Raw genomic sequence first — 25,904 nt, 5'->3', positions numbered from 1 at the left:
GTTTCTAGAACAAAATATTAAAATTCTTTCAGAAAATGGCCCAATTTAAATCACTTAAATTTTTACCCAACATTTTTTTTAAGCGGGCATTTTCTTTAAAAATTTTTTTTAAGAAAATCAAATTTTTTTTTATATTATAAATATTTAGGGAAAATGTGCCCTTTGGGTGACCTTTTTCCACTTTAAGGGGGGTTTTTTTCCTTAAAATTTTTTTAGGAAAGGTTTAAATAAAGACACACAAAAAAACAAGCAATTCTTTTTTTATTTTTAAATTTTTTTTTAAAGTGACTTTTGCCCATGAAACTGTAAATGGATGGGGGTGTACGGAAAATAGTAAAAAAAAAAAAAACAACATTCTTTTTGGCATTTTTGGTTTTAATTTTTTTTATTCTTCTTTTTTAAAAATTTGTTTTTTTGGATTTTACGGCTATTCAACACATTATTTTATTCTGGTTGTCCATAATTTGGTGCCGAATTAAAATTTTTGTTCATTTTATTTAACTCTATGTTGAATCCTCCGTTTTTCATTGAACATTTTTTTATATTTTTTGTAATTTTCCCCAGTTAAATTCACTTTAAACTCAAAAATAAGAAGTGGACAGTTTTTTTAAAAAATCTATTTATGACTTTTTTGGTATTTTATTATTGGTGATTCTGCATCATTCATCAACGTTTTTGCCAAGTCACCATTATTAATATTAGTTAAACTTTACTTTTGGACAAAGAAAAAATGAGCAAAATGTCAAATATTATTAGTCATTTTATTTTCAAATAAACTATGTTTTTTTTTTTACTACTAAATACTTAAAAAATTGATTTTCAAAAAGATTTGCTATTTTATGTTTTAATGGCTAAATTTATTTTGCAATTAAATCCTATATATTATTATTAAAAGCCATTTTAATCTGGACACCTGAAAAAAGTAACAAATGTATTAGATATTTTGGGTTTCATTATAAAATTTCAAAAAGTTAAGGTGGGCTATTGGGTTTCATTTTTAAAATTTTTATTACACAATATTACATTAATTTTTCTATAATCACTATGTTAAAAGTTTTAAATGTTCTTACTTCTTTAGGGGCAATTTTCTTTTTTTTTCCCAACTTAATTTTTTTTCATTATTGGCAACTGTTAGACAAAAGGCTAATGTTTTAGGTGTCGTTGTTTCATTTATTTTATTACTTTTTCTAACCAAATATTCTCTTAAGGAAAATGGTACCAAGGTGGCTTTTTACAGCTTTTAAGGCGGCATTGATTTACCTTTTAACTAACACATAAATTTTACAATAAAGATTTTTTTTTCTAAAGACAGTCTTACAAATTTTAAAAGGTTTAAAATTTTTTTTAGCCTAGTTATAACTTATTTTCTTTTTTTAACTTCAATTGTTTATTTATTAGATAAAATTTAAATTTTAAAGTTGGGTTTTGTTTTCCATTTTTTATTTTTTTACATTTTTAAAATCGTAGGGCAATTTTTTGGGGAAAAGGTTTTTAAAACTCGGACTTTTTTTGTACCCAATTTTAACACCTCAATTTTCAAAAAGTGTTTTTTTATAAGAAAATGGTTCAATGTTTAAATGTTTTTTTACACGCGGGTTTTTTTACGATCACATCCCCCAACACTTTTATTCATAAGTCGCAAAAATGGGCAATTTTTATTCTTCTGGTTGGTTTTATTGTATCTTTTTTTGTATTTACAAATTTTCTATCCAAAGCTATTATAGGAATAATTTGTAGGTGTTCTGATATTTTCCCCATTGCACCAAATTTGGTATAATTTAAACAAGAGTCGCATTATTCTTCCTTCGTTTTCCAAATGCAAAGCTTGATCCGTAACAAACTTAGCCGCCTCTGTTGGGGGGTTACGGTCAAGCTTTGAAACTATGTTCCACAAAGCTCTTTGTATTCTATTTAAAAAACCAAAACTTAGACCTTTATGTTTGTGAGAATTATGAATTTTAGTTCCCCGCCCATTGGGCTTTTATCCTTTGAAATTTGAAATCATTTAAAACAAATTTGTTATTTAAGCAGGCACTTGCTTATATGACTCTTCATTTTAGAATTTTTGTGGGATTTTAGTTGCGTAACCAGGGTTAGAACTCCAATTTAATATTTATACAGAACATTTTGCTTTTTTGCAAATATATTCAATTTTTTTGTTTTGTTTTTTTTTTTTGGGTTTTACGTACATGAAACAGTAATAGTTATAGATTTATTGCGACGTTCCCAGCTTTTTTACTGGTTTTTTTTTGGAGGAAGACCCGAGGTGCCCTATTTCCGTGCATTTAAGTTCGTGAACGAACGGGCAACCTGAGAGAACCATCGTGATTTTCCAAAAGCTTAGCTGGATAGCTTCCTCACATGAAGAATATTTTCCAAAAGTCCCTGGTAGGGTTTTCGAAACCCTCAAGTGTGTTGTTTTTTAGAGGGGAAGTGGTTTTGAAATTAGTTTTCCACAACTTAACCCTTCGGGCCACGTTTGTCAAATAGACAAATGAATTATTAAATTCTTATATTAAATAAATTTTATTCCCAATTTACTGGCAATAAACAATTACTTCAAAGACTAACCTTTTGTAACTTTTCTTAAAACAGGGTTTTACATTTTTTTTTTTTTTTTCAAAGGCAGAATTTATAAATTTTTACATTTTGTTTAAAATTTCCACCAAAAACGGGATTTCCCCTTTTTTTTTTTTTAAATTTTTTTTTTATTACCATTAACTTTTTTTTTTGTTTTTTGGAATTTTCTTACCTTCAAAATTTTAAATTTGTTTTTTCTGCTTTTTAAAACCCCCGAAAGCTTTGAGTTCTATTCTCCAACCCCTTGTCAAGAAATCCCCTTCCTTTTAACATGTCCCAAACCCGAGCTTTGTTGATATTGTACCCCCGGCCTTTTTTTCTAGCACTTTTTCTTTTTTCGGGGTCGTCGGGTTTGGTCGTCATTTTGACAATCGTTAGGGGTTTAGGGCCTTCCCGAAAAGGGATGGCGGCCGTTTTATCTCCCCAAATTTTATTAAAGTTTATGTTTTAAAAACAAAACACACAGTGGCTGTCGCCCCCTTTATTTTTCCTTTTTTGGTAGTTTTTAAAAAAATAAATATTTAGTTTTTTTGTCAAAAAAAACATCGTAACATAAAATTTCAGAAAAACTTTTCCCCTTACTTTCCAAAATTTTTCATTTTAAAAAAAAATAGATTTTGACATAAATTTTGTTTGAAAAACAGAAAAAAAAAAAAGACTTATAATTTGTATATTTTAATTTTTAATTTAAATTTAAATTTTTTTTACTTAAAAATGAGAGTCATTGGTTTTTAAAAATTTTGTAAGATAATGTTTTAAAAAGGGAAAAAAGGACACACTTTGGTTAAAAGATTTTGAAAACTGGTGAATAAACCAAATGATTTGGCAATACACTTAATTTAAGGGCATTTACAAAATTTTGGAAATTTTGTCCGGATGCCCCAAAACACGCTAGAACTTGTTTTTGTTCAATTTCTTACTGAGTCTAGGTCAAATATTTTTTTTTGATTTTTACAATGTGCCACAAGTTTTGAAAACTAAAAAATAACAAAGGGCCATATTTCTGTTAAATTTGGTCGCAGCAAAAATTCCTTCCTTTACTATCATCTACAACATTAAGGTTGTTAACCCCTGTAAACAGTTTAAGCAAAATCTGCCATCCGGTTTAAGACAAAGTTGCGTTCACAAAATTTCTACAAGTATATAGTAAAAAAAGTCAACAAAGGGCCATAAAATTCTGTTAAATTTGGCCCGCAGCGAAAATTCCTTCCTTTACTTCCCACTTACACATTAAGGGTTGTTAATCCCTGGAAGTTTAAGCCAAAAATCTGCCATCCGGTTTTAAAGAGGAGTTGCATTCACAAAATTTCTTACATAGTATATAGTGTAAAAATCAACAAAGGGCCATAATTCTGATAAATTTGGTCGCAGCGAAAATTCCTTCCTTTACTCCCATCTACACATTAAGGTTGTTCATCCCTGTAAGTTTAAGCAAAATCTGCCATCCGGTTTAAGAGGAGTTGCGTTCACAAGATTTCGGGACGTACGGACTGACAGACGGACGTACCGGACAAGTGCAACGCTATATGCTCCCACATTGTGGAGGCATCAAAATTCCATATGTTCTTTTCCTATAAGCATATCAGAATAGAAACAGATAATTATGTTTTTTTTCTTGCATTTTCATACCATAATACTGAACAGTTCAAAATGTATGATACACTGTAGCCTGCTTAACTATCTAAAATGCATTATGGATATGGAACTGTTTCCATGACAACCTCAGGCACTTTCACTGTCACTTTCAAATAAAAAATATCAAATATAAGTTTCATACTCAAGAGTGCTTTCCATGTCAATTGTAATTTGTCTAAGCCACTAGTAGATAAAGTCAGGCTATAGTCATATCCATACCATCTGACCAGGCTCTATACAGTTTGCTTTTTTATTTTTCATGGTACATGTATGTTATTTTGAAATTTTTGAATAAATCCTGTTCAAAAAGGCAATTTTTATGACTCACTCGGTTTTTGAGCTTCATATATTTTGATTTAACTAAGTTATTGAAGATATAAACTGGTCATGTACATAATAATGCCCCCTCCCATTACCTGGAAAAAAAACTTGCGGATATTACAAATATTCATGACGATGTAGCCATTTTGTCAAGTTTGCAACCATTGCGGTCGCTAAAACCATGTGTACAACTTCTTCATATCCTGACCCATTGAAGGGTAATGTCCCAAAAGAAAGTAACATGATTTTTACGTTATCAAAATTATAGCGAAAGGTTTCTTACCCTCATGATATGATGAAAGATGTCTTGTAAGCAGGTTGTTCACGTCAATAAAACTATTGCGTAGTACTTCAGATAACTTTGTCGTTTTCTGCAGCCAGAAACTGATATGATGTTGCATGTATGGCTGTACAAAGTCCACTGCTGTCGCACCACTATGGCCATCAAATATAGCAAAATACAACAAGTCATCCGAAATCTGCTCAATGCTAAATCTGTCCTCATTTACTTTGCGTCTTCCAAGTAAGCTAGCCGTGCCAACATCATCTGTGAAAATACAACAGTTATAATATAATACTTTAACAGTATTATTCCACAACAAACTCTGCTAATCTTACCAAGACAAGAATTTGTAACAGAGTTACCAACGTCCCCCGCCTCTGGGAATTTTTATACGAAGCATAAAATTGTGCTATTTCAAAAGATTGAGGTATGGATCTCAGGACTTTCAGTCCAAACTTATGATCAATGCTAGATCTCAAATGCAACAATAAATTTATTAAAGAAATAAAATGAAACACGGAATTTCAAAATTTATCATGTAAAGCTTTGACCTCTAATTGTGACCTTGACCTTGGAGGTAGGGGTGCAGGTGTTATGCATGACATATCGTCTTATTATTGTAACCATTTGTGCCAAGTATTTTTAAAATCCCTTTAACTATGAAGAAGTTATAGATCGGACACAAAATATATCCTATAACAGACTATGTAAATCTTTGACCTCTAAGTGTGACCTTGACCTTGGAGGTAGGGACACAGGTGTTATGACATATCATCTTATCATTGTGACTATTTGTGCCAAGTATTTTCAAAATCCCTTGATCTATGAAGAAGTTATAGACAGGACACAAAATATACCATATAACAGACTGTTAACCTTTGACCTCTAAGTGTGACCTTGACCTTGGAGGTAGGGGTCAAGTGTTGTACTTGACATATCGTCTTCTTATTGTGACTATTTGTGCCTAGCTATTTTAAAATCCCGAAGAAGTTACCTATACCTATTTTTAAATCGGGGCATAAGAATGAAGCAAATAACTATCGACCGATATCAATTTTGTCAACTATATCCAAAATATTTGAGCGCCATATTGCCAAACAAATACACTCATTCTTTGAAAAAACGAACATAATTCATAATAAACAATCAGGATTTTGTAAAAATCATTCATGTAATACTGCACTCATTAGTTTAATAGATACTTGGTTAAAAGATGTTGACAGTGGAAAAATTATCGGGACTGGTATTCTTAGACTTAAAGAAAGCCTTTTGATTTGGTTTGACCATGAAATACTTTTGCATAAACTTAAACTTTATCATTTTCCTGAAAATGCCGTTAAGTTTTTTAAGTCATACTCTTTCTACAGAATACAACTGGTTAAGACAGGTAATCTTGAATCTCAGACAATGAAAATAATTTCCGGTGTTCCACAGGCTCAATATTAGGACCTTTATTATTTCTAATATACATAAATGACATAGCTTTCATTGGTAATGATATAAAAAATTGATTTATACGCAGACGATTCTACTCTTTATGAGTCCGGAGAAAATATATCAAAAGTAGAAATAAAACTTCAAGATCATTAAATAACATTGACAAATGGTGCAAATAAATAAATATGGCCTTAAATCCAGATAAATCAAAATGTATGTAATAGGAACAAGACAAAAGTAAATATTATGAGAAAATTGTATCTTAAGATAAATGAAAATAGCTCTTGAAAATGTAACTGATCAAAAAGTCTTGGGTTATTTGCATAGATAACAACTTAAAATGGCACTTGCAAATTGACAATGTTTGTAAAAACTTAACGGAAAAATTGCCTTATTGAAAAAATATCGTTTTTTTTGCACTTTGATATGAAATTATTGTTTTACAATGCATATATATTGCCCATTATGGACTATTATTGTATTATATGGGGTAAAGGAAACACAAACTACATAAATAATGTTTGTAAATTACAAAAACGAATTGCTAAAATCATTTTACAGCAACCACAAAGATCTTCGTCAGTAAATCTATTCGAAACTCTTAACTGGTTACCGTTCCTTGACAGATGTAAATACTTCACGGCGGTACTTGTTTTTAAAACTTTAAATGACATGGCACTGACTTATATGACAGAACTGATGACTGTATCCGACAACAAAATATATAACTTAAGATCTAGGTCACGAAAAGATATTGTATTATGGACAACAGCTAAAACAAATTATATTAAAGACACATTTTCTTATTATGGCATGAACATTTGGAACAATATACCTTTAAATATTTGTAATGTTTATAACCTTAAATGTTTAAAAGAAAAATACAAAGCATATCTTGATGTTTATATGAATGAATGAGTGAGTGAGTGAATGATTGAATGAATGAATGAATTAATTAATAAATGAACGATCGAATGAACGAACGAATGATGCAATATACTTATACATGTTGTATGTTTAAACAAATTGTTGAGTGTCTGTCGAAAATATATGAGTTGTATTATTCTAAAAATTACATATTATACATTCATTTTTCTACCTATGCATGTCCTGTTGGTTGTTGTTGTTGCTGTTGTTTTTTATTTTGAAGGCCCCATTGGAAATGATAATTTTTGATTTTTATTGTATGTTTTTAATGTGTCCCTTTTTAAATAAAGATATTTTTATTATATTTTATTATTAAATTCTTTATCGGACAAAATATACCCCAAGCAAACCATTTTTTTTGAACTCTTTGTGGCCTTGAACTTGGAGGGAGGGATCAGGGGGTTGCCCCTGACCATTTTTCTTATTTTAGGACTATTTGTGGAAGTATTTCAAAATTTTCGATCAAAGAAAAAATTATGGCGGCCAAAAATACCCCATAAAAAGACATGTTAATCAGCCTCCAAGTATGACCCTTTACCTTTTAAGGGGGGTACCAGTTTTTTCGCATACAATTTCATTTTGAGAAAATTGTGGCAAGTATTACAAAATTTCAAAGTAAAAAATTTGGACTGGCACAACATATACCCTAAATTAAAATTTTACCTTGAATGAGAAAATGCGACCTTTACCTTGGAGGGGGGGTTTGGGTTTTTGCGCACGACAATGTCTTTTTAACAAACATTGTGCCAAAGTTATTTCAGATTCCTTTGATAAATGACAAAGTAATGGACCAGACACGAAAGTGTGATGGACAGACATACTCACAAAATGGTACTTTAATAATAATAATAATGTGTCTTTTCCTTTGATCTTTTTGGCCATTTTTAGTCACACAAGGCTTAAAACAAGAGCACCGCTAGGCGGAGCATTATATGCCCCAAAGTACTCTTTCTTTTAGTGAGGAAGACATGGGAATTAAATACAGTATAACCTCCTTCAAAAAGCAATCCTCCTTAATAGCTGAAGAACATTCATGTATATATACAGTTGCTGTTTTCAAAGCACCACCATCAAGTTGTTATCTTGTAAGTAAAAATGCTACAACGGATGGACACCAAGACGTCAGGGGTATAAAGCTGTTAATCCTATAAAATTTTACAGCTGTAGTTCGATAAATAACTACCAGAGATCTGCCAAGAATTTGAAAGTACTGGGCCCTGGGCCCACTTGGTCTGAAAATGATGGGCCATTTTTACCAAAGTATGGGCCTTGGGAAAATAGGTAAACATTGACCAAAATAACTGTTAAAAAGTTTGTAGATAATTGAATTTCCCTGGTAATAAAACTTAAATCATATTTTATGACAAGTTGTTCATTATAATTCAGTACTTAACATTAATTAAAAAATTATGCTGCATGGTAACTTTTTAACTAATATTAATTGCAGGCAAAATAATTTTTTTAAATGGCTGCTCAAAAAGGTTGTAGTTTGATATGCAAATTTATTCACATAATTCTGGTTCTTACTTGTAATGTCTTATATTGTCATTATCCATTTAATTGTTCCAACTTTGCACCAAATGTCCCTTACCACTGTATATGAACGATTTTATTGCCCCTTGTATGCCTCTGTGTAGACAGCATACATCAAAGACATTTGCCGACAGACCTTTTGATCATGAAAAAGTCCATGCACAATGTTTCTCTGATTGGTTAATCACCCTGTCAAATATTCTGATGAAGGAAATATACATCTTTTTTACACTTCATCAGCCAAAACTTGCGTGAACTTGAGTGACCTTAGGGTTGATCAAGTGAACACCTGTCATAACTGTAACTTACAGCATTTCCTTAAATAGCACACTTTTTTTCAGTTTACCGATAATCATTTTAAAATATTAAGTAGTTTTACAATTTTTTGTTTGTTTTATTGGATTAAATTTACGGTAGTAGAAATGAGTATCTGTGTGGGAAAGGATTATGAGAAGACATGCGGTAAGTAGATAACATGGACAAAAGCTACAGGGGAATGATAAACTCAAGAATAATGCGTAATTACAGGAGCATGGGTAACATGTTGCTGTTGGTACCAGTTTTGACTGGATGACTAAATAACCCAGCAGACAGTTTTGTTTTCTTATAACTCTGGCACAGATTTTAGATGCGCCCATGGCCCTTTGCTGCCGATTTTCATGCGCCATTCTCATTTTTTTAGCGCCAATGGCGCAAAATCGCGTCCTCGGCAGATCTCTGCTTGAGTTATTGAGCGAAAACTGTTTCCAGTTTAAAGGTGATAGTAATCCCTTGATCTTTGACCTTGTGACCCAAAAATCAATAGCGGTCTTCTACCCAATATGAACAATCATCCTATGAAGTTTGAATACTGTGGGCCAAATGGAACTTAAGTTATGCTCCGGAAACCATTTTCAGTATTAAGCTAATAGTGACCTTGACCTTTGACCTTGTAACCCTAAATCAATAGGGGTCTTCTACCCAATATGGACAATCATCCTATGAAGTTTGAATACTGTGGGTCAAAATGGAACTTAAGTTATGCTCCCGAAACCATTTACGTATTTAGCTAATAGTAACCTTGACCTTTAACCTTGTGACCCTAAAATCAATAGGGGTCTTTTACCCAATATGGACAATTCTCTATGAAGTTTGAAAACTGTGGCCAAATGGAACTTAGTTATGCTCTGGAAACCATTTTCAGTATTTCACTAATAGTGACCTTGACCTTTGGCCATTGTGACCCAAAATCAATAGGGGTCTTCTACCCAATATGGGCAATCATCCTATGAAGTTTGAATACTGTGGGCCAAATGGAACTTAAGTTATGGTCCGGAAACCATTTTCAGTATTAAGCTAATAGTGACCTTGACCTTTGACCTTGTGACCCCCAAAGTCAATAGGGGTTTTCTACTTAATATGGACAATCATCCTATGAAGTTTGAACACTGTGGGTCAAATGGAACTTAAGTTATGCTCCGGAAACCATTTTCAGTATTAAGCTAATAGTGACCTTGACCTTTGACCTTGTGACCCCAAAATCAATAGGGGTCTTCTACCCAATATGGGCAATCATCCTATGAAGTTTGAATACTGTGGGCCAAATGGAACTTAAGTTATGCTCCGGAAACCAAATTGCTAACAGACGGACGGACGGACAGACGGACGCCAGGGGGTATAACATAATATGCCCGAAATTCTTTCGGGCATATAAAAAGACACACAGGTAAAAAGGGAATGAATAGGATCAAAGAGATTTACCATTACCCATTGTTCTCCAAATCACACAAGCACCTCTGGGTTTGTACGGACAGATGGACGGAAGTTCTAACAGGAGAGTAATAATGTGGCTACTCTATTGTTCTCTCTATTGTTCTTTTTAGCCACACAAAAGAAAATAGCCACATAAAAGCATTAAGGAATGAATGACATCAAAGAGAAAGAACAGTTGCCTATTGTCCCTCTAGCCACATAATTACTGTCCTGTGAGTGCGGACTGACAGACGGACGGAGCCTATTTCTATATCCCCCTTTTTTCTTCGAAAAGGCGGGGGACAAAAAAACGTCTCCATTCAAATCCCTGTATTAAATTGAAGGAAAGTTTAGCAGATCTATTTTTTCGCGATATTCATTGCACATATATAGCAAAAGTTAGATATTCACGAAAAAAAACTGAAATATGGTATTTTATGCATCTTTTTTTATTAAGAAAAAAAAATTACCGAGAGGAATTTCAGGTATAAGTCTTCCTTTTTTAATGCTCTTCTCAATGTCAACCTTCATTTCTATCCTGCTGTTCCATGATCCAAGGGTATCAAAGTTGACCCCTTTTTGTCGTTCTCCTTTATTCTCCGGATCTGAGAGATGGGATGACTTTAGAGTCGGACTAGAATGCGAATGCCTGACTGTCACTAACGCTACATTATGATAACAATTTGTTTTCCATGTAGTTTTTTGGAGAAGGCTTACACCTCTACACTGTAAACATCTTATTCCTTTGAGAGGGATCTGAACTATACCCATTAAAATGAAAGCTGAAATTATCTAGAATCTGAAAAAAAGAAGACATAGAACGTTAGCAAAAAAACTCCAGTTGCCTTAAAGCCTCAAGATCCGTGCTTATTTTCATGAAATTTTTTGAAAATTAAAAGTAAACTAGAAATGTGTCCATAGGACATGGTTGCCCCCACAATCCACTGTCAATCTTATGACTTTAGGTCAAATATTTCTTCGGCTATGTGTGCCACAAGTTAAAAACTAAAAATCTTTTACTAAGTCAAGGGCAAGAACTTTACAAATGCTGAATAAATCCGCAAGCAAACCCCAAGGTGCATAAGTACATGGCTGACCAACATTCTTGTAAACTTTCAGACCTACAGGTCAAATATTTTGAACAAGTTGAAAATTTATACTAAGTCAAGGGCAATAACTCTAACAAAACTGAAAAAAAAATCCACATGCAAAACCCCAGGTGCATAGCTTCACAGTGATGTTGATCATTATTCCTGTAAAGTTGGTTGATTCTAACTCAAGCACTCAAGGAACAAATAACACAACATAATGAAACGGTTCTCACTAAGCCAAGGGCAATAAATCTGACAAAACAGAATAAATCCACAAGAGAAACCCCAGGTGCACAACTTTACATGCCACAGATATATATCTTTTTTGTTGATGTACCTCCGGGAATTCAATGTGGCGGTATTTTTGGCTACTTTTACCCAGGATGCATCAAATCTTGCAAAATCGCGCGACATATGATAACTTGCAGGAACACAATTCCGCCGTTACTGATTTTAACAGAGTGACATCACAGTCTCTTCTCCATCTTATATTTAGCTCCATGCACATGCTGAGCAATATTCCTGTAAATTAAGTTTCATGACACTAGATCAAATACTTTTTGTGTTATGTGCTACACAAGTTGAAAATTGCAAATTTTTACAAAGTGAAGGGCAATAACTACAAATACTTAATAAATCCACATGAAAATACCCAGGTGCACAACTACACATGCTGATCAACATTCCTGTAATGTTCAAATACTTTTTGAGCTATGTTCGACACAATGTGAGAAAGGACGGATGGACAATGGTAAATCTAAATCCCCCCCCCCCCCCCCCCAAAGTTGGGGCACAAAATTGTGAAGTGAACAAAGATACAATCCAAGTTAAATCCAAAAAGAGGTCAAAATGTGCAAAAATTGACCTTACTGTGTTTAGTAATGCAGTAGGAATATGACCAGTTGAAAAATACTGCAAAATCAGTCATTAATCACAAATATTATAACATACGGTATAAATTATTAATTGAATCTTGAATGATTTTACTCTGTTATAATCTTAGTAAATTTCTTTAATGTATAAAAAAGAAAATAATAATTGTTACCTTGTTTTTTATTTACTGTATAATTCTAGTATTTCATGAAAATAACAATGAATTGTGAAACACCAAACACATTAGATCTACATATACCGATATATTTCAAAATGGCATATCAGAAAATATTGCACTGTGAAATCTTTAATTTATTTTGTGTTTTCTGTTTGATTTTATTTTTGATTTGGTTGAGGCTATAACAGAAACAGTAAACTTATTATATATTACTTAAGTTTTTCAGTAAATAGTTGGTTTTGGTCTGGAATTATCCAATAAACACTATTTCACAGTTTATTGTACTGTGTAGTTAGAAGTCATATGAACCTAAAAAGTGGTTCCTTGGCATTTATTAGCCACAGACTTCTAAGGTGACAGATTGCATTGAAAAAAAGAGAACCTAATCTAGGAAATTACTTAATCATTTTTATGTTTGAAACTGTGAAATTTAATTGAAAGATTTTGTTAACAACAACAGCTTAAATGATTTTAGCTTTAGGGTCTGATTAACAGCTGATTAGTTCACATACAATGGTAAAGTAAACAATAGATTTCCAGGATATGTAGTTGTAAGTAGGCTTTGACATCTAGAGACTCTAGGCTAGAGTATTTAAAAGCTTTGTTTCAATGGCAATCTGTTATAACACTGATATTTTAATCCAAAGTATGTGATTCTGATATGACAAGTTTGGAAGGAAAAAAAATGTTATGTAAAACTATTATACTTTCAAAGAATATTTCTAATATGATGATATTTGTAAATACAAATACTTGAAAATTCCCAGAAAAGAATTTTAAAGTAAATATCAGCCATAACAATATTATTTAAAGTACTCCCCCACGTCCTTGCCCATTCCGGTGTAATCTGAAAATGTGTTTCTTTACACACTGAACGCCACCCTTTACACACTGAACGCCACCAATTGACTGTTTCCAACATTTAAGTGAAAGTGGATTTTTGAAATCCTTTTTGAATTTGGATAGAAATTGCTAGAAATATTTTCATTTCAAATAAGTTTCTGTCATTGATAGGAAAATCCAAAGCTGTCCGCGTGTGTTGAAAATACTTCTTTCTTTTACCCCATATTTACCAGTTAAACTGATAATTTCATGTTTGGACAAGTGAAGGTCTGCTGCGGAATCTCTAGTGACGTCATATTCTGTTGAAAAAATTCTACTGAAGCAAAAAAGGGCCATCAATTATTAACATACCCCGAAAATATCACAGAATCAAGCTTTGGCACGTCAATATATTTTGACTAATGCAATATCATACCATACACTGTCACCACAAAAATACCTACTTAAGCAATTTGAATGTACTGAGATGTAATTTGTAAATCATGATATTTTTCACTTTTCAGAGATAAACTGACTAACACAAAGCTCAAAGAAATCTTGACTTACAGTATATCTAGCTATTAGTGTATTCACAGGAGCTTATTGTCTATTAGGGTGGCACAGAGGTGACAAGTGTGCGTTTTTATTCATCTCATGCACACAAGATACTATGTCGTGGCCTCGTAGTCTATAAATAATTTCCCTGAGATAGGATCTACTGGAATTTTTTTTTTTACTTCACTTTACCTGTTTACAGAACTTAATATTCACATATATTACATAGAAAAACTTTTTAAAATCATATGATAATTACATTTAAACATTGTTACTTACAAACTATTCCTCGACAGTTTGATCAATGTCAAGACCTACAGCTGCACAAGGTCTTAGAACTTTTTTTTAAAAAGATTGTTTTTCTTTGTGGTCGAGTCAAAATTGCAACCAAAAAGCTTGCATGTCGTTGACGTCTACTTAGGTTGAACATCACTAAATAATTTACATACGCCACAGGCTTATGCAGATTTGTCAATAAGTCATACAAGATACTTATAGCTAAGAGTCTACATTGTCCTGCAGAATTTGATTTTTCATTTAAATTCCACTTGCCCCAAAATGGACATTTTCTACTGAACAAGTGTACATACTAAGTTTTCTTTGTACAGTTACAGTGACTAAAATACTCATATTTAAATTGTCTTGTAAACATAATAAATGTAAAAGAAGTTTTATTTCTTGTTTGATTTGAACCAAACTTGTTTAGTAGAATAAACTGGCCTTATCTCACCATGTTGAACAGAGTTGTTGCCCCTTTAATAAATTGCTAAATAGATGCTTGGGGGTATACGGTATTGTTTCATATATGTAAAAATTGTTTGAAAACTGGTTTTATCATTGAAACAGATATCCGATTCTTGTTTAAATATTAAAATAGTTTTAAAAGAGAGTTTACAAGGGCGTATCACATTGGAGGGGGGGGGGGGCAAGATCTGACCCCCAAGCGTCTGTGATTAAATATAGCAGTTTTATTTTTTAATTGAACGAAACATAATATCAATAGATCTTATTGCCTCTTATAAACTGACAATATACCATGCATTACAAAGTTTTTGCTTTTTTAAATTAAATTGCCAAAAAAAAGGACATATTTTGCCTTGTCTGCACCATAGCTATCAAGTTAATCACAGGTTGGTGGTTGTACTCGGGATGCAAGCTCCAATTTGGAATAATGTACAAAGGGATATCTGTAGTGCTCCTTAATCAGTAGGCTTGAAATCATGTGTTGGTGTTACTTAAATACCAATAAAAATAAACTAATAAAGTTGCCCTTCAAGGAGTTAAGGCCCCTGAAAAGATTAAAATGGACAAATTTTGTCATGTTTGCTTCATGATATTTTTTATATTGCAATACAAAACATATTGGCTAGATTTAAGTCCTTTGTGTTGACATAATATATTTACATTGTATTTTCACAGAAAAACAAATGTCATACTCATCTTTACTAAGTTTTTGATACACTTCAAAAGATGAACTCCACAGTTTAACTTGAGTTCAGCTAGTTGTCTGCTGCTTAACTTAACTAAAATATAACTAAGTATTAATGATAATAGATGCAGATGCATTTAGTTTAAGAAGACTATAAAATATGGTGCTTTCAAGGCCTTCATTGTATTTAAACTAGTTTTTAACCCGTTGATCCATGTTAAAAGGTGAAAAACCATTTGGATAAAGTTTTCTGAATAATCTAAACTATGACCTATATATCAAATGTTGGCAATCAAACTTTTGAATGCAAAAATCAAACTTTTGAATGCAAAACATTCTAATACATGTAGTTTAGCTGAGCTATTGTGTAAACTGCCTTTGAGTAAGACACAAAACTAAAACAATCATTATCTTATAAGTTCTACATCATTTTATTTACATAGGTAAATTCATAAACTTGTCGCTCGTTCTATAGTCAGCCCAGCTTGCCGTCTCTTGTTACTGGACCATATCGCTAATCTTCCATGACCAAACATTATTCAACATGATATTAAGCACACAAAGATCACAAAAGTGATACATGATCAGTAGTAAGGTGAATGATACTTTTTTAAAACCCCTTAAAAAACTTTTTACTAGAGTTAAAGTTCTTCTTGAGCAGTACCAGTTTAGAAGACTAAACAGCAAAACCCCATTTACACCAAAAATCAAATCAATATTCAACTAAAAATGTATCCATAGGACAAAGATTCCCCGACATTGCACTGTTTTATCCGTCTATGGACAGACAGTTCAGGGCAAATCTATATAACCCTTCTAAATAAAAGGACAAGGTGCATAAAAAAGAATGATAATATTGATAATATTCAAATGATTTACTCCATCAATATGTTAAATTGCCACTTTAAAGTATAGTTGGTAGACCAACTAAAGAATATCACTATCCATAGAACTACATAATCATAAAAAGTATTAAATTTCACGTTCTTTAATGAACCAAGCAGGATGCCCACTTCTTACTACATGCATCATAGTGGCCTCTTCTGTCCTCGACTTGGGTAAAACTGGCACTGATTGACTGGGCCAGTGTCTTTGAACTCCCTGAGCCATAAAAAATATCTGTCAACACTTAAATGTTTAATTCTTTTGCCTTCCAGTGATCATAGATTAAATCTTCAAAAGTCATAAGTCAACTGCCTTGCTTGCTGTTAACATTTCTGCTAAGTTCCTTAAACAACATATATCATGAAATTTGATACAAAAACAACTAGAAATGTGTCATCATGCCACGGATGCCCCCGCATGCAGCCAAAATTTCAGATGGTGCATTAATTATTTTTTTCATTTTAAGTTCAAAGCCCTTAAAACTTTTCAATGTTAACACAAACCATTTCCATACAATGTTCAAGGCACTGAAATTATTCAGTCTTAACCTTTTAGAAATAGCATATTGCATATTTGTAGCCAAAATAATGGCTAAAAGAATGAGTGGTGAAACTGAAAGTTCAAAATTTTTCCAACATTCAGGAAAGATAAGTTTGTCTAAAATCATTGAACCACGACTAAATTCAAACTTAAACTGCTTATTCCTAAGATGTATCTATATTATTTTGAAAGTGAAAGAGACATAACACTGCCAAAAAATCATCAAACCATGACCAAATTCCAACTTGACCTGCCCATTCCTTTGACATATCCATATGTCAAATTAAAGTTGAATATGTGACACTGTTGGGTAGATAATGAACAGAAACTGTAAATTTCATATTATTTTCAAAGTGAAAGGGGCATTACTCTACCAAAAATCATTGAACCATGACCAAATTTGAAATTGACCTGGGCATTCCAAAAACATATCCATATGTCAAATTTGAGTTGAATGTGTTGTACCATTGGGGAGATAATAAACGGAAACTGAAAATTTTATATTACTTTCAAAGTGAAAGGGGCATAACTCTGCCAAAAATCATTGAACCATGACCAAATTTGAACTTGACCTGCGCATTCCTTTGACGCATCCATATGTCACGTTTGAGTTGAATGTGTTGTACCGATGGGGTAATGAACGGAAACTGAAAATTTCATATTATTTTCAAAGTAAAAGGGGCATAACTCTGCCAAAAATCATCGAACCATGACCAAATTTGAACTTGACCTGTATTTTTTCATGACATATCAATATGTCAAGTTTGAGTTGATTGTGTTGTACCATTGGGGAGATAATGAACGGAAACTGAAAATTTCATATTTTTTTCAAAGTAAAAGGGGCATAACTCTGCCAAAAATCATCGAACCATAACCAAATTCGAACTTGACCTGTATTTTCTCATGACATATCCATATGTCAAGTTTGAATTGAATGTGTCCAACCGTTCTTAAGATAATGAACGGAAACTGAAATTTCATATTATTTTCAAAGTAAAAGGGGCATAACTCTGCCAAAAATCATCGAACCATGACCAAATTCGAACTTGACCTGTATTTTCTCATGACATATCCATATGTCAAATTTGAGTTGAATATGTCCAACCGTTCTTAAGATAATGAACGGAAACTGATGATGACGGAATGACAGAATGACGGAAGGACGGAAGGACGGAAGGACGGAATGACGGAACAGGGTAACACTATATGCCCCGGCCATTACATGGCGGGGGCATAATAAATGAATAAAGGTTTGCAAACATGACAAATCTTTAATTTCTATGCATATTTTAGGTACCAAAAAAATACATGTTTTATTCAGTAACAATGGTTTGTAACAGACAAACGCAAATGTATAAGAAACAGTTTCATATATATCTAACCTTCACTCTTTATACTTTAGAAATGCTTTAAATTCTCAGGTCATACATTACAATACACAATGTTCAACTGATTTTAACCCTTAAAATACATGAATCTAATGTGAACAGTCTATAGATGCCCCAAAAGTAAACAAGAAACATCAGTATAAAGTACTGTCTCACAGGTGGCAGTATACCCTGAAAAACTAGAAATGTGTCATCATGCCACGGATGCCCCCGCATGCAGCCAAAATTTCAGATGTTATAATATTTAGTTCCAAATTTGTTTGCACAAATTATTTTTTTCATTTGCAGTTCAAAGCCCTTAAAACTTTTCAATGTTAACACAAACCATTTTCATACAATGTTCAAAGCACTGAAATTATTTAGTCTTAACCTTTTGAAAATAGCATATTTCATATTTGTAGCCAAAATAATGGCTACATACATTTCAACAAAAGTATGAGTGCTGAAACTGAAAGTTCAAAATTTTTCCAACATTCAAGAAAGATAAGTTTGTCCAAAATCATTGAACCACGACCAAATTCAAAACTTTCCACAAAAGTATGAGTGCTGAAACTGAAAGTTCAAAATTTTTCCAACATTCAAGAAAGATAAGTTTGTCCAAAATCATTGAACCACGACCAAATTCAAACTTAAACTGCTTATTCCTAAGATGTATCTATATTATTTTCAAAGTGAAAGGGACATAACTCTGCCAAAAAATCATCGAACCATGACCAAATTCCAACTTGACCTACCCATTCCTTTGACATATTCATATGTCAAATTTGAGTTGAATATGTAACACTGTTGGGTAGATAATGAACAGAAACTGTAAATTTCATATTATTTTCAAAGTAAAGGGGGCATTACTCTGCCATAAATCATTGAACCATGACCATATTCGAACTTGGCCTGGGCATTCCAAAAACGTATCCATATGTTTAATTTGAGTTGAATGTGTTGTACTGTTGGGGAGATAATAAATAGAAACTGAAAATTTCATATTATTTTCAAAGTGAAAGGGGCATAACTCTGCCAAAAAATCATTGAACCCACGACCAAATTTGAACTTGACCTGCGCATTCCTTTGATGTATCCATATGTCAAGTTTGAGTTGAATGTGTTGTACCGTTGGGGAGATAATGAATGGAAACTGAAAATTTCATATTATTTTCAAAGTGAAAGGGGCATAACTCTGCCAAAAATCATCGAACCATGACCACATTCCAACTTGACCTGTATTTTCTCAAGACATATCCATATGTCAAATATGAGTTGAATGTGTTGTACCTTTGGGGAGATAATGAACGGAAACTGAAAATTTCATATTATTTTCAAAGTAAAAGGGGCATAACTCTGCCAAAAATCATCGAACCATGACCAAATTCGAATTTGACCTGTATTTTCTCATGACATATCCATATGTCAAGTTTGAGTTGAATGTGTTGTATCGTTGGGGAGATAATGAACAGAAACTGAAAATTTCATATTATTTTAAAGTAAAAGGGGCATAACTCTGCCAAAAATCATCGAACCATGACCAAATTCGAACTTGACCTGTATTTTCTCATGACATATCCATATGTCAAATTTGAGTTGAATGTGTGCAACCGTTACTTAGATAATGAACGGAAACTGATGATGACGGAATGACAGAATGACGGAATGACGGAAGGACGAAAGGACGGAACAGGGTAACACTATATGCCCCGGCCATTACATGGCGGGGGCATAAAAATAAATTCAACACTCTAAGGCTTACTATAAGGTAACAAATACAAAATCACCGATGAAATTATATATATATATATATATATATATATATATAAAAAAAATTTCCAGTATCAAAATTATAGTCTATAACTATAATTTTGATAGTGGAATTTTTTTTTTTATATAATTTCAGGGGTTTTGTATTTGGTACCTTATAGTAAGCCTTAGAGTGTTGAATTTTTTTTTTCAGGGTTGTAGTAGGGGTCCAGGGGCAGATAGGGGTGGGGTGTCCAAACACTGATACTGCCACCTGTGTGCTGTCTAGCCAGTGGCTAGGCTATATACTGTTGGTTTTTCGGTGCAAATTTTTATTTTGGTAACCCTAAAGATAATAGCCTGTGTTCCAGAAATGGAAACTTGGCAAATCCATTTGTAACATTCAGCAGGATTAGAGTTTCTATCACATATTACAGATATATTAGTATCAAGGGAAAGTTTGATTATAATCATTAAGTAGGTATTAAAACACACATCAATATTAAAATCATAGATACAGTTAACATTATTTAAGAGCGAACATAAAAACTGAATATAATCCTTTTGGAAAACCTTTCTGTCTTTCTTCTTTTACAATTGTTAAGCCTGCTTTAATCATAGCATTTATGTAGTCCTCTTTACTCCGTGTAAAACTACTATCAACATCGTCAAACTCTGTCTCTCCAGATCCGGAAACGTTTTCTTTAACAACTATAAGTCCTTCTGGTGTTAAACCAGTTTTGCATCGAGAAAAGAATCCTACTAAATGTTCTTCTGTTAGATGGCCTAATACCCACTGAGACCAAATTAAGTCATACCTTCCAGCCTCAGGAGTAAAGTCTTGTAGTCCCGAACAAATATATTTGCCCACTCTTGAAGAATCTTGTCCAATGAAAGATGGAGCAGAATCCAAAAACTTTTTATTTAATTCAACCATATCAACTGTTTCAAACATGGGCAAAAGAAGCCTTTTTGTAATACGACCGATTCCTGCTCCACAGTCCAATGCTCTATGTGTGTTTGTATTACCTTTTCCAATCTGAAAAAAAAACAAAAAAACACATGAATCTTATTGTTATCAGCTAAATCCCTTGCACATGGCTAAAAGAACAAAAGAGAGAACAAAAGAGAAGCCACTTAAATACCAAACTTTCCGTCTGTCTGTCTGTCACAAAACTTGTTCGCACTTCTCCTCAAAAACTACTGGACATGCAAATTCATCCAAACTTTACAGGAATGACAAGTACCAAGTTTAGTTGTGCATATCATCAGCATTTTACAGTTCAATGATTATTGTCAGAGTTATGGCCTTTTTATAATTTTTATTTTGAAAGTTTATCTGTACTACTCCTCTTTTACCACTGCAATTTCAATGAAACTTTACAGGATTGATCTGCAGCTCAAGTACTTGTGCATGTTGCACAACTTTTCAAGTTGAATGATTTTTGGCTGAGTGTTGCCAGCTACCCAGAAGCTTTTCAAGACTACTTCTCAGAAACTGCTGGTGCAATTTCATCCAAACTTTACAGGAATAATCGGTACTTAGTCTAGTTGTGCATATCATCGGCTTTTTATGGTTCAATAATTTTTGTCGTGGTTATGGTCCTTTAATTAATTTATTTTTAAAGTTTGTCTGGACTACTCTTATACCACTAATGCAATTTTGATAAAACTTTACAGGATTGATCTGTAGGTTAATTACTTGCCCTTTTTTAATGGGTATTCCGCTTGAAAGATTTTTTTCCAAGTTATAGCCCTTGAATGAAAAGGGTGTTAAAGTTTGTCCAGACTACTTCTCTTATAGTCATATACCACTAATACAATTTCAATAAAACTTTACAGGATTGCTTGGTAGCTCAAGTTCTTGTGCACAATACACAAGTTTTCCAAATGAATGATTTTTGGCCGAGTTATGGCCCTTGAATAAAGAAGGTGTTTTTAGTGTTGCCAGCTATAAAGAAGCTTGTCTGGACTACTCCTCAGAAACTACTGGTGCAATTTCATCAAAACTGTATAGGAATGATCAATACCATGCCTAGTTGTGCATCTCGTCGACATTGTTCTGTACATTGATTTTTGTCAGAGTTATGGCCCTTTAATGATTTTAATTTTTAAAATTTGTCCGGACTACTCCTCTCATACCACTTAAGCAATTTCAATGAACCTTTACAAATTGATCGGTAGCTCAAGTTCTTGTGCATATTAAAATGGTATTTAGGTTAAATAATTTTTGGCCGATATATGGCTATCATGAGGCGACACATTTGATCAATGATCGCTCTTGTATTACATACATGGTAAATGCACAATGTACATGATGGTCACCCTCTATGAAATCAGCGATTTTTCCCCCTATTTAAGTGGTACTGAATAACAGACCCATTCACAATCAAGAACGGACCTTCAAAATTTTCAGACTGGGTCCGACAGACCAGTTCACAATTCTGATGAAATTTCACAATTCCGATTAATTTAGCCTTTAGTAACGTTTTATTTCCTCTCTTCGCATAATGATGCTAAAATTTTGCTGCTGTGCTTTGTTTATCTTAAAATGCGTTTAGCCGACCATGATTTCCGGTGCAATCGCCCTTTAAATTTTCATTTAAAATTTAAAATCGCTGGAAATATCAGTTTGTAAAATTAGTTGATTTTGCAGTTGAAATATTGAGACTGGCACTCTCTTCACTTTTAAAATGCTTTTAGTCTCGACGTCTTGATGGTCTTGTCTTAAGGGTTGTAGTGGCCAAGTATGAAGACAATACCCCATGCAAGAACTTAAAAAGTAATGAAAAAAGTTAAAAGTTTTGGGAAAGTTAACGCCGGCATGACTGTAACAATACCTCTATTTTTTACTTCTAAAAATAGTAGAGTTGAAAATGGGAGGTGAAATGTCTCAATCAAGGTCATAAATAGAGGGGTGATTTGTCTTAGGACTGAACTGTCTGCAAAAAAATGGCTTGGGGTGAAATGTCTGAGGGGTGAACAGGTAAACTGTAAATCGGTTATAAACAGCAAGTCTAGAGTGGTTAAAACGATGTTGAATTCATGTTTTAAGAGGAATTATAGTTCCACCTTTAAGAACGGCCTGAGAAAAGCCTTGGATCCGTTAATATCTGTGGGTGAAATCTTTTCAAAGCCTCCCAACATGCCATCCACAGTTGATGGAATTTCTGACCAATACTCTTTTGCATCGCCATAAAATTTCGTTTCATCCTTTGGCCATTCTGTTTCAGAATCAGAGTCTCCTGACATGATAATGTATATCAATTTAACTGTTTAATAAACTTAGTATCAAAGTCAATTTACGACCCCAATTTACATCGACAAACATGCGTTACATTGAAGGCAGTAATAAAGACCATGATAATCCGAATGATGGGATACTCACACAGAGTTGTCGTTCCTGCACTTTGTTATGGGACATTTTGGACCACGGACATTTCGGACGAGATTTTGGGTATTTCTGACTATAGTCAGTCTTGGTTGTCAGTTTAAGTTTAAAAGTGGTAATGCAAAAAAGCCGCTTTCGCTGCCGAGTACGGACCAGTAAAAAGTTTTTCTGAAAGACAATTTTATGTATCGATATCTTTTTTGTGTACTGTACAGTAATCTTACTATTGTGTTCAAGGTAAATATCCGAGGTTTTGACAGAGAATTAGAATCTAAGTGTCATACGTACAATGTATTTTAAGTTTGAGACCGCGTAGGTCTATAAGGGGGGGGGGCATTTAGATTAACCCTTGTCTGTCCGACTTAGTAAAAAATTGCAATTTTCAACTTGTGTCGCAAAAATCTAAAAAAAAATTATTTGACATAGTCAGTCATGAAACCTTACAAGAATGTTGCTCAGTATTGTAGTTGTGCATCTGGGGTTTCGCTTGTGGATTTATTCTGTTTTGTTAGAGTTATTGCCCTTGACTTAGTAAATATTTGCAATTTTCAACTTGTGTCACATGTAGCTCAAAAAGTATTTGACCTAGAGTCATGAAACTTTACAGGAATGTTGATTAGCATGTGTAGTTGTGCACCTGGGTATTTTCACATGGATATATTTAGTATTTTTAGAGTTATTGCCCTTGACTTTGGAAAATTTTACGATTTTCAACTTGTGTCGCAGGTAACTCAAAAAGTATTTGATCTAGTGTCATGAAACTTTACAGGAATTTTGCTCAGCATGTGAAGTTGTGCACCTGGGGTTTCACTTGTGGATTTATTCTGTTTTGTCAGATTTATTGCCCTTGACTTAGTGAAAACCGTTCCATTATGTTGTGTTATTTGTTCCTCGAGTGCTTGAGCTAGAATCAACCAACTTTACAGGAATAATGATTAACATCACTGTGAAGCTATTCACCTGGGGTTTTGCATGTGGACTTTTTTCAGTTTTGTTAGAGCTATTGCCCTTGACTTAGTATAAATTTGCAATTTTCAACTTTTTCATGCACAACTCAAAAAATATTTGACCTGTAAGTCTGAAAGTTAACAAGAATGTTGGTCAGCAATGTACTTATGCACCTTGGGGTTTGCTTGTGGATTTATTCAGTATTTGTTAAGTTTTTGCCCTTGACTTAGTAAACGATTTTTAGTTTTCAACTTGTGGCACATGTAGACTAAAAAATTTGACCTACGGTAAAGTCATAAGATTGACAAAAATAGAGGAGTGTGGGGGCACCCTTGTCCTATGGACACATTTCTAGTCTTCTTATTAATATTTTCAACATTATTGAAGCTATGATTATTTTTTATGTTGTTCGTTTTGTTTTATTATGTTTTATCTAATTTTGTTAAGTCTATAATCTTTTTAAATAATATATAGTTTAAGAACAAATATTTTAAAATTCAATCGGATTACAATCAATAAAAAAATTGTCATTTCAGTGCAGTAAAACACAATACAAATTGATTCCATTAAAAAATACTGCAAAAATAAAGAAAGAGTAGGCCTAAAAAGATGGCAACAGTAGGGGTCGAACCACATACCCCTCATTTATCTGGCATTCACTTTACCGACTGTGCTATTGTGAATGTAACGAAATCTAACATTAAACTGGTGTGATTTTTTAAACGTGACTTATATACTCCACATCAATTCTCGTAAACTACATGGACCGAAGCGAAGTTGGATCGAATATTTAAATGAGTGCCATAATGTATTCATAATTGACAGGTCAATAAAATCAGACTATACATTTAGTTTTCTTTGTTTATATAAATTTTGGTGTCGGCCTGGTGAATTTTCCTATTGTTTGTTCTATAGTAAATCAGTCACATTTGAGGCTTAATTCTGGATTCCACTGTTCTTGATGAATTATATACTGTCTTCAACTTTAAACATCAACACTATCTAAGTCAAATGAGGCCCAAAATATAATAGGTTAGCCATCTACTTTTTTCAGAAATCTTCATTCTGTTGTAACACAGTTTAAATTCACCACTTTAAAAACTCCTGACTGCTGGTGGGTGGTACATCTTTAATCCTTCCGTCAACAAATGAGTTCCTGGAGAATACACAAAAAACAACTTTTTAACTCATCATAAAACACACAAAAACTACACACATGCAATAAATACACTTTAATTATGACCAATCTAACTAGAGATGCCTAAAACATAAAGACTGCCCCATTCTTTTACTAAATAGATTTTTTTCCCTCGACGGATATTTAAAAAAATGCTTGAGCCATACGAGTTACGGAATATATTAAAACAAACTGTAAGGAATCATGGCAAAAATGTAAGGTTATTTTGACTTTCACCTGTTCATTTACTTTTTGTCTTTGGATGGACATAATATTAATGTCACTTTAACTAAATAGATACAATATTGATATGCTAATATAATTATTAATAGCTAAAATGTTTTTTTTTGTGAATTTTTAAAGTAGTCTATTGTTGAATTAAAATTTTCCTTTATTCTTTGAATTGTATATGCGAAAGAAGACAAAGTAAAGATAACCTCGTTTTAAGACAA

General features: G+C 32.9%; 2 protein-coding genes across 2 annotated transcripts; both read right to left on the bottom strand.

The window, feature by feature from the left end:
• Positions 1 to 4,819: 4,819 nt before the first annotated feature.
• Positions 4,820 to 14,394, bottom strand: LOC132716269 (protein phosphatase 1K, mitochondrial-like; the record flags this gene model as incomplete). The annotated part of the gene is given in 3 exon segments (XM_060699502.1): positions 4,820 to 5,083; positions 10,918 to 11,246; positions 14,246 to 14,394. Coding segments are annotated over 2 exon segments (565 nt in total), but the record flags the coding sequence as incomplete, so codon positions are not given.
• A 5,801-nt stretch (positions 14,395 to 20,195) lies between these two features.
• On the bottom strand, positions 20,196 to 23,241 carry LOC132716268 (N-terminal Xaa-Pro-Lys N-methyltransferase 1-B-like). The gene is made up of 2 exons (XM_060699501.1): positions 23,009 to 23,241; positions 20,196 to 20,975 (listed from the first exon to the last, which is right to left on the bottom strand). Exons 1-2 carry the CDS (start codon positions 23,186 to 23,188, stop codon positions 20,463 to 20,465), a joined length of 693 nt encoding a protein of 230 aa, XP_060555484.1. The 5' UTR covers positions 23,189 to 23,241; the 3' UTR covers positions 20,196 to 20,462.
• Between the last annotated feature and the right edge of the window lie 2,663 nt (positions 23,242 to 25,904).

This window comes from Ruditapes philippinarum, unplaced genomic scaffold, assembly GCF_026571515.1.
Source record: "Ruditapes philippinarum isolate M1 unplaced genomic scaffold, ASM2657151v2 ctg12515_1_1_1_1, whole genome shotgun sequence".
Lineage (NCBI taxonomy): Eukaryota > Metazoa > Mollusca > Bivalvia > Venerida > Veneridae > Ruditapes > Ruditapes philippinarum.
This window is presented reverse-complemented; position numbering and strand designations above follow the sequence as displayed.

Excerpts from the sequence above, each read along its gene's own strand:
- LOC132716268 (XM_060699501.1), bottom strand. The coding sequence starts at position 23,188 with ATGTCAGGAGACTCTGATTCTGAAACAGAATGGCCAAAGGATGAAACG. Across the intron at positions 20,976-23,008 it reads TTCTCAGGCCGTTCTTAAAG|ATTGGAAAAGGTAATACAAA; the intron begins GTGGAACTATAA and ends TTTTTTTTTCAG.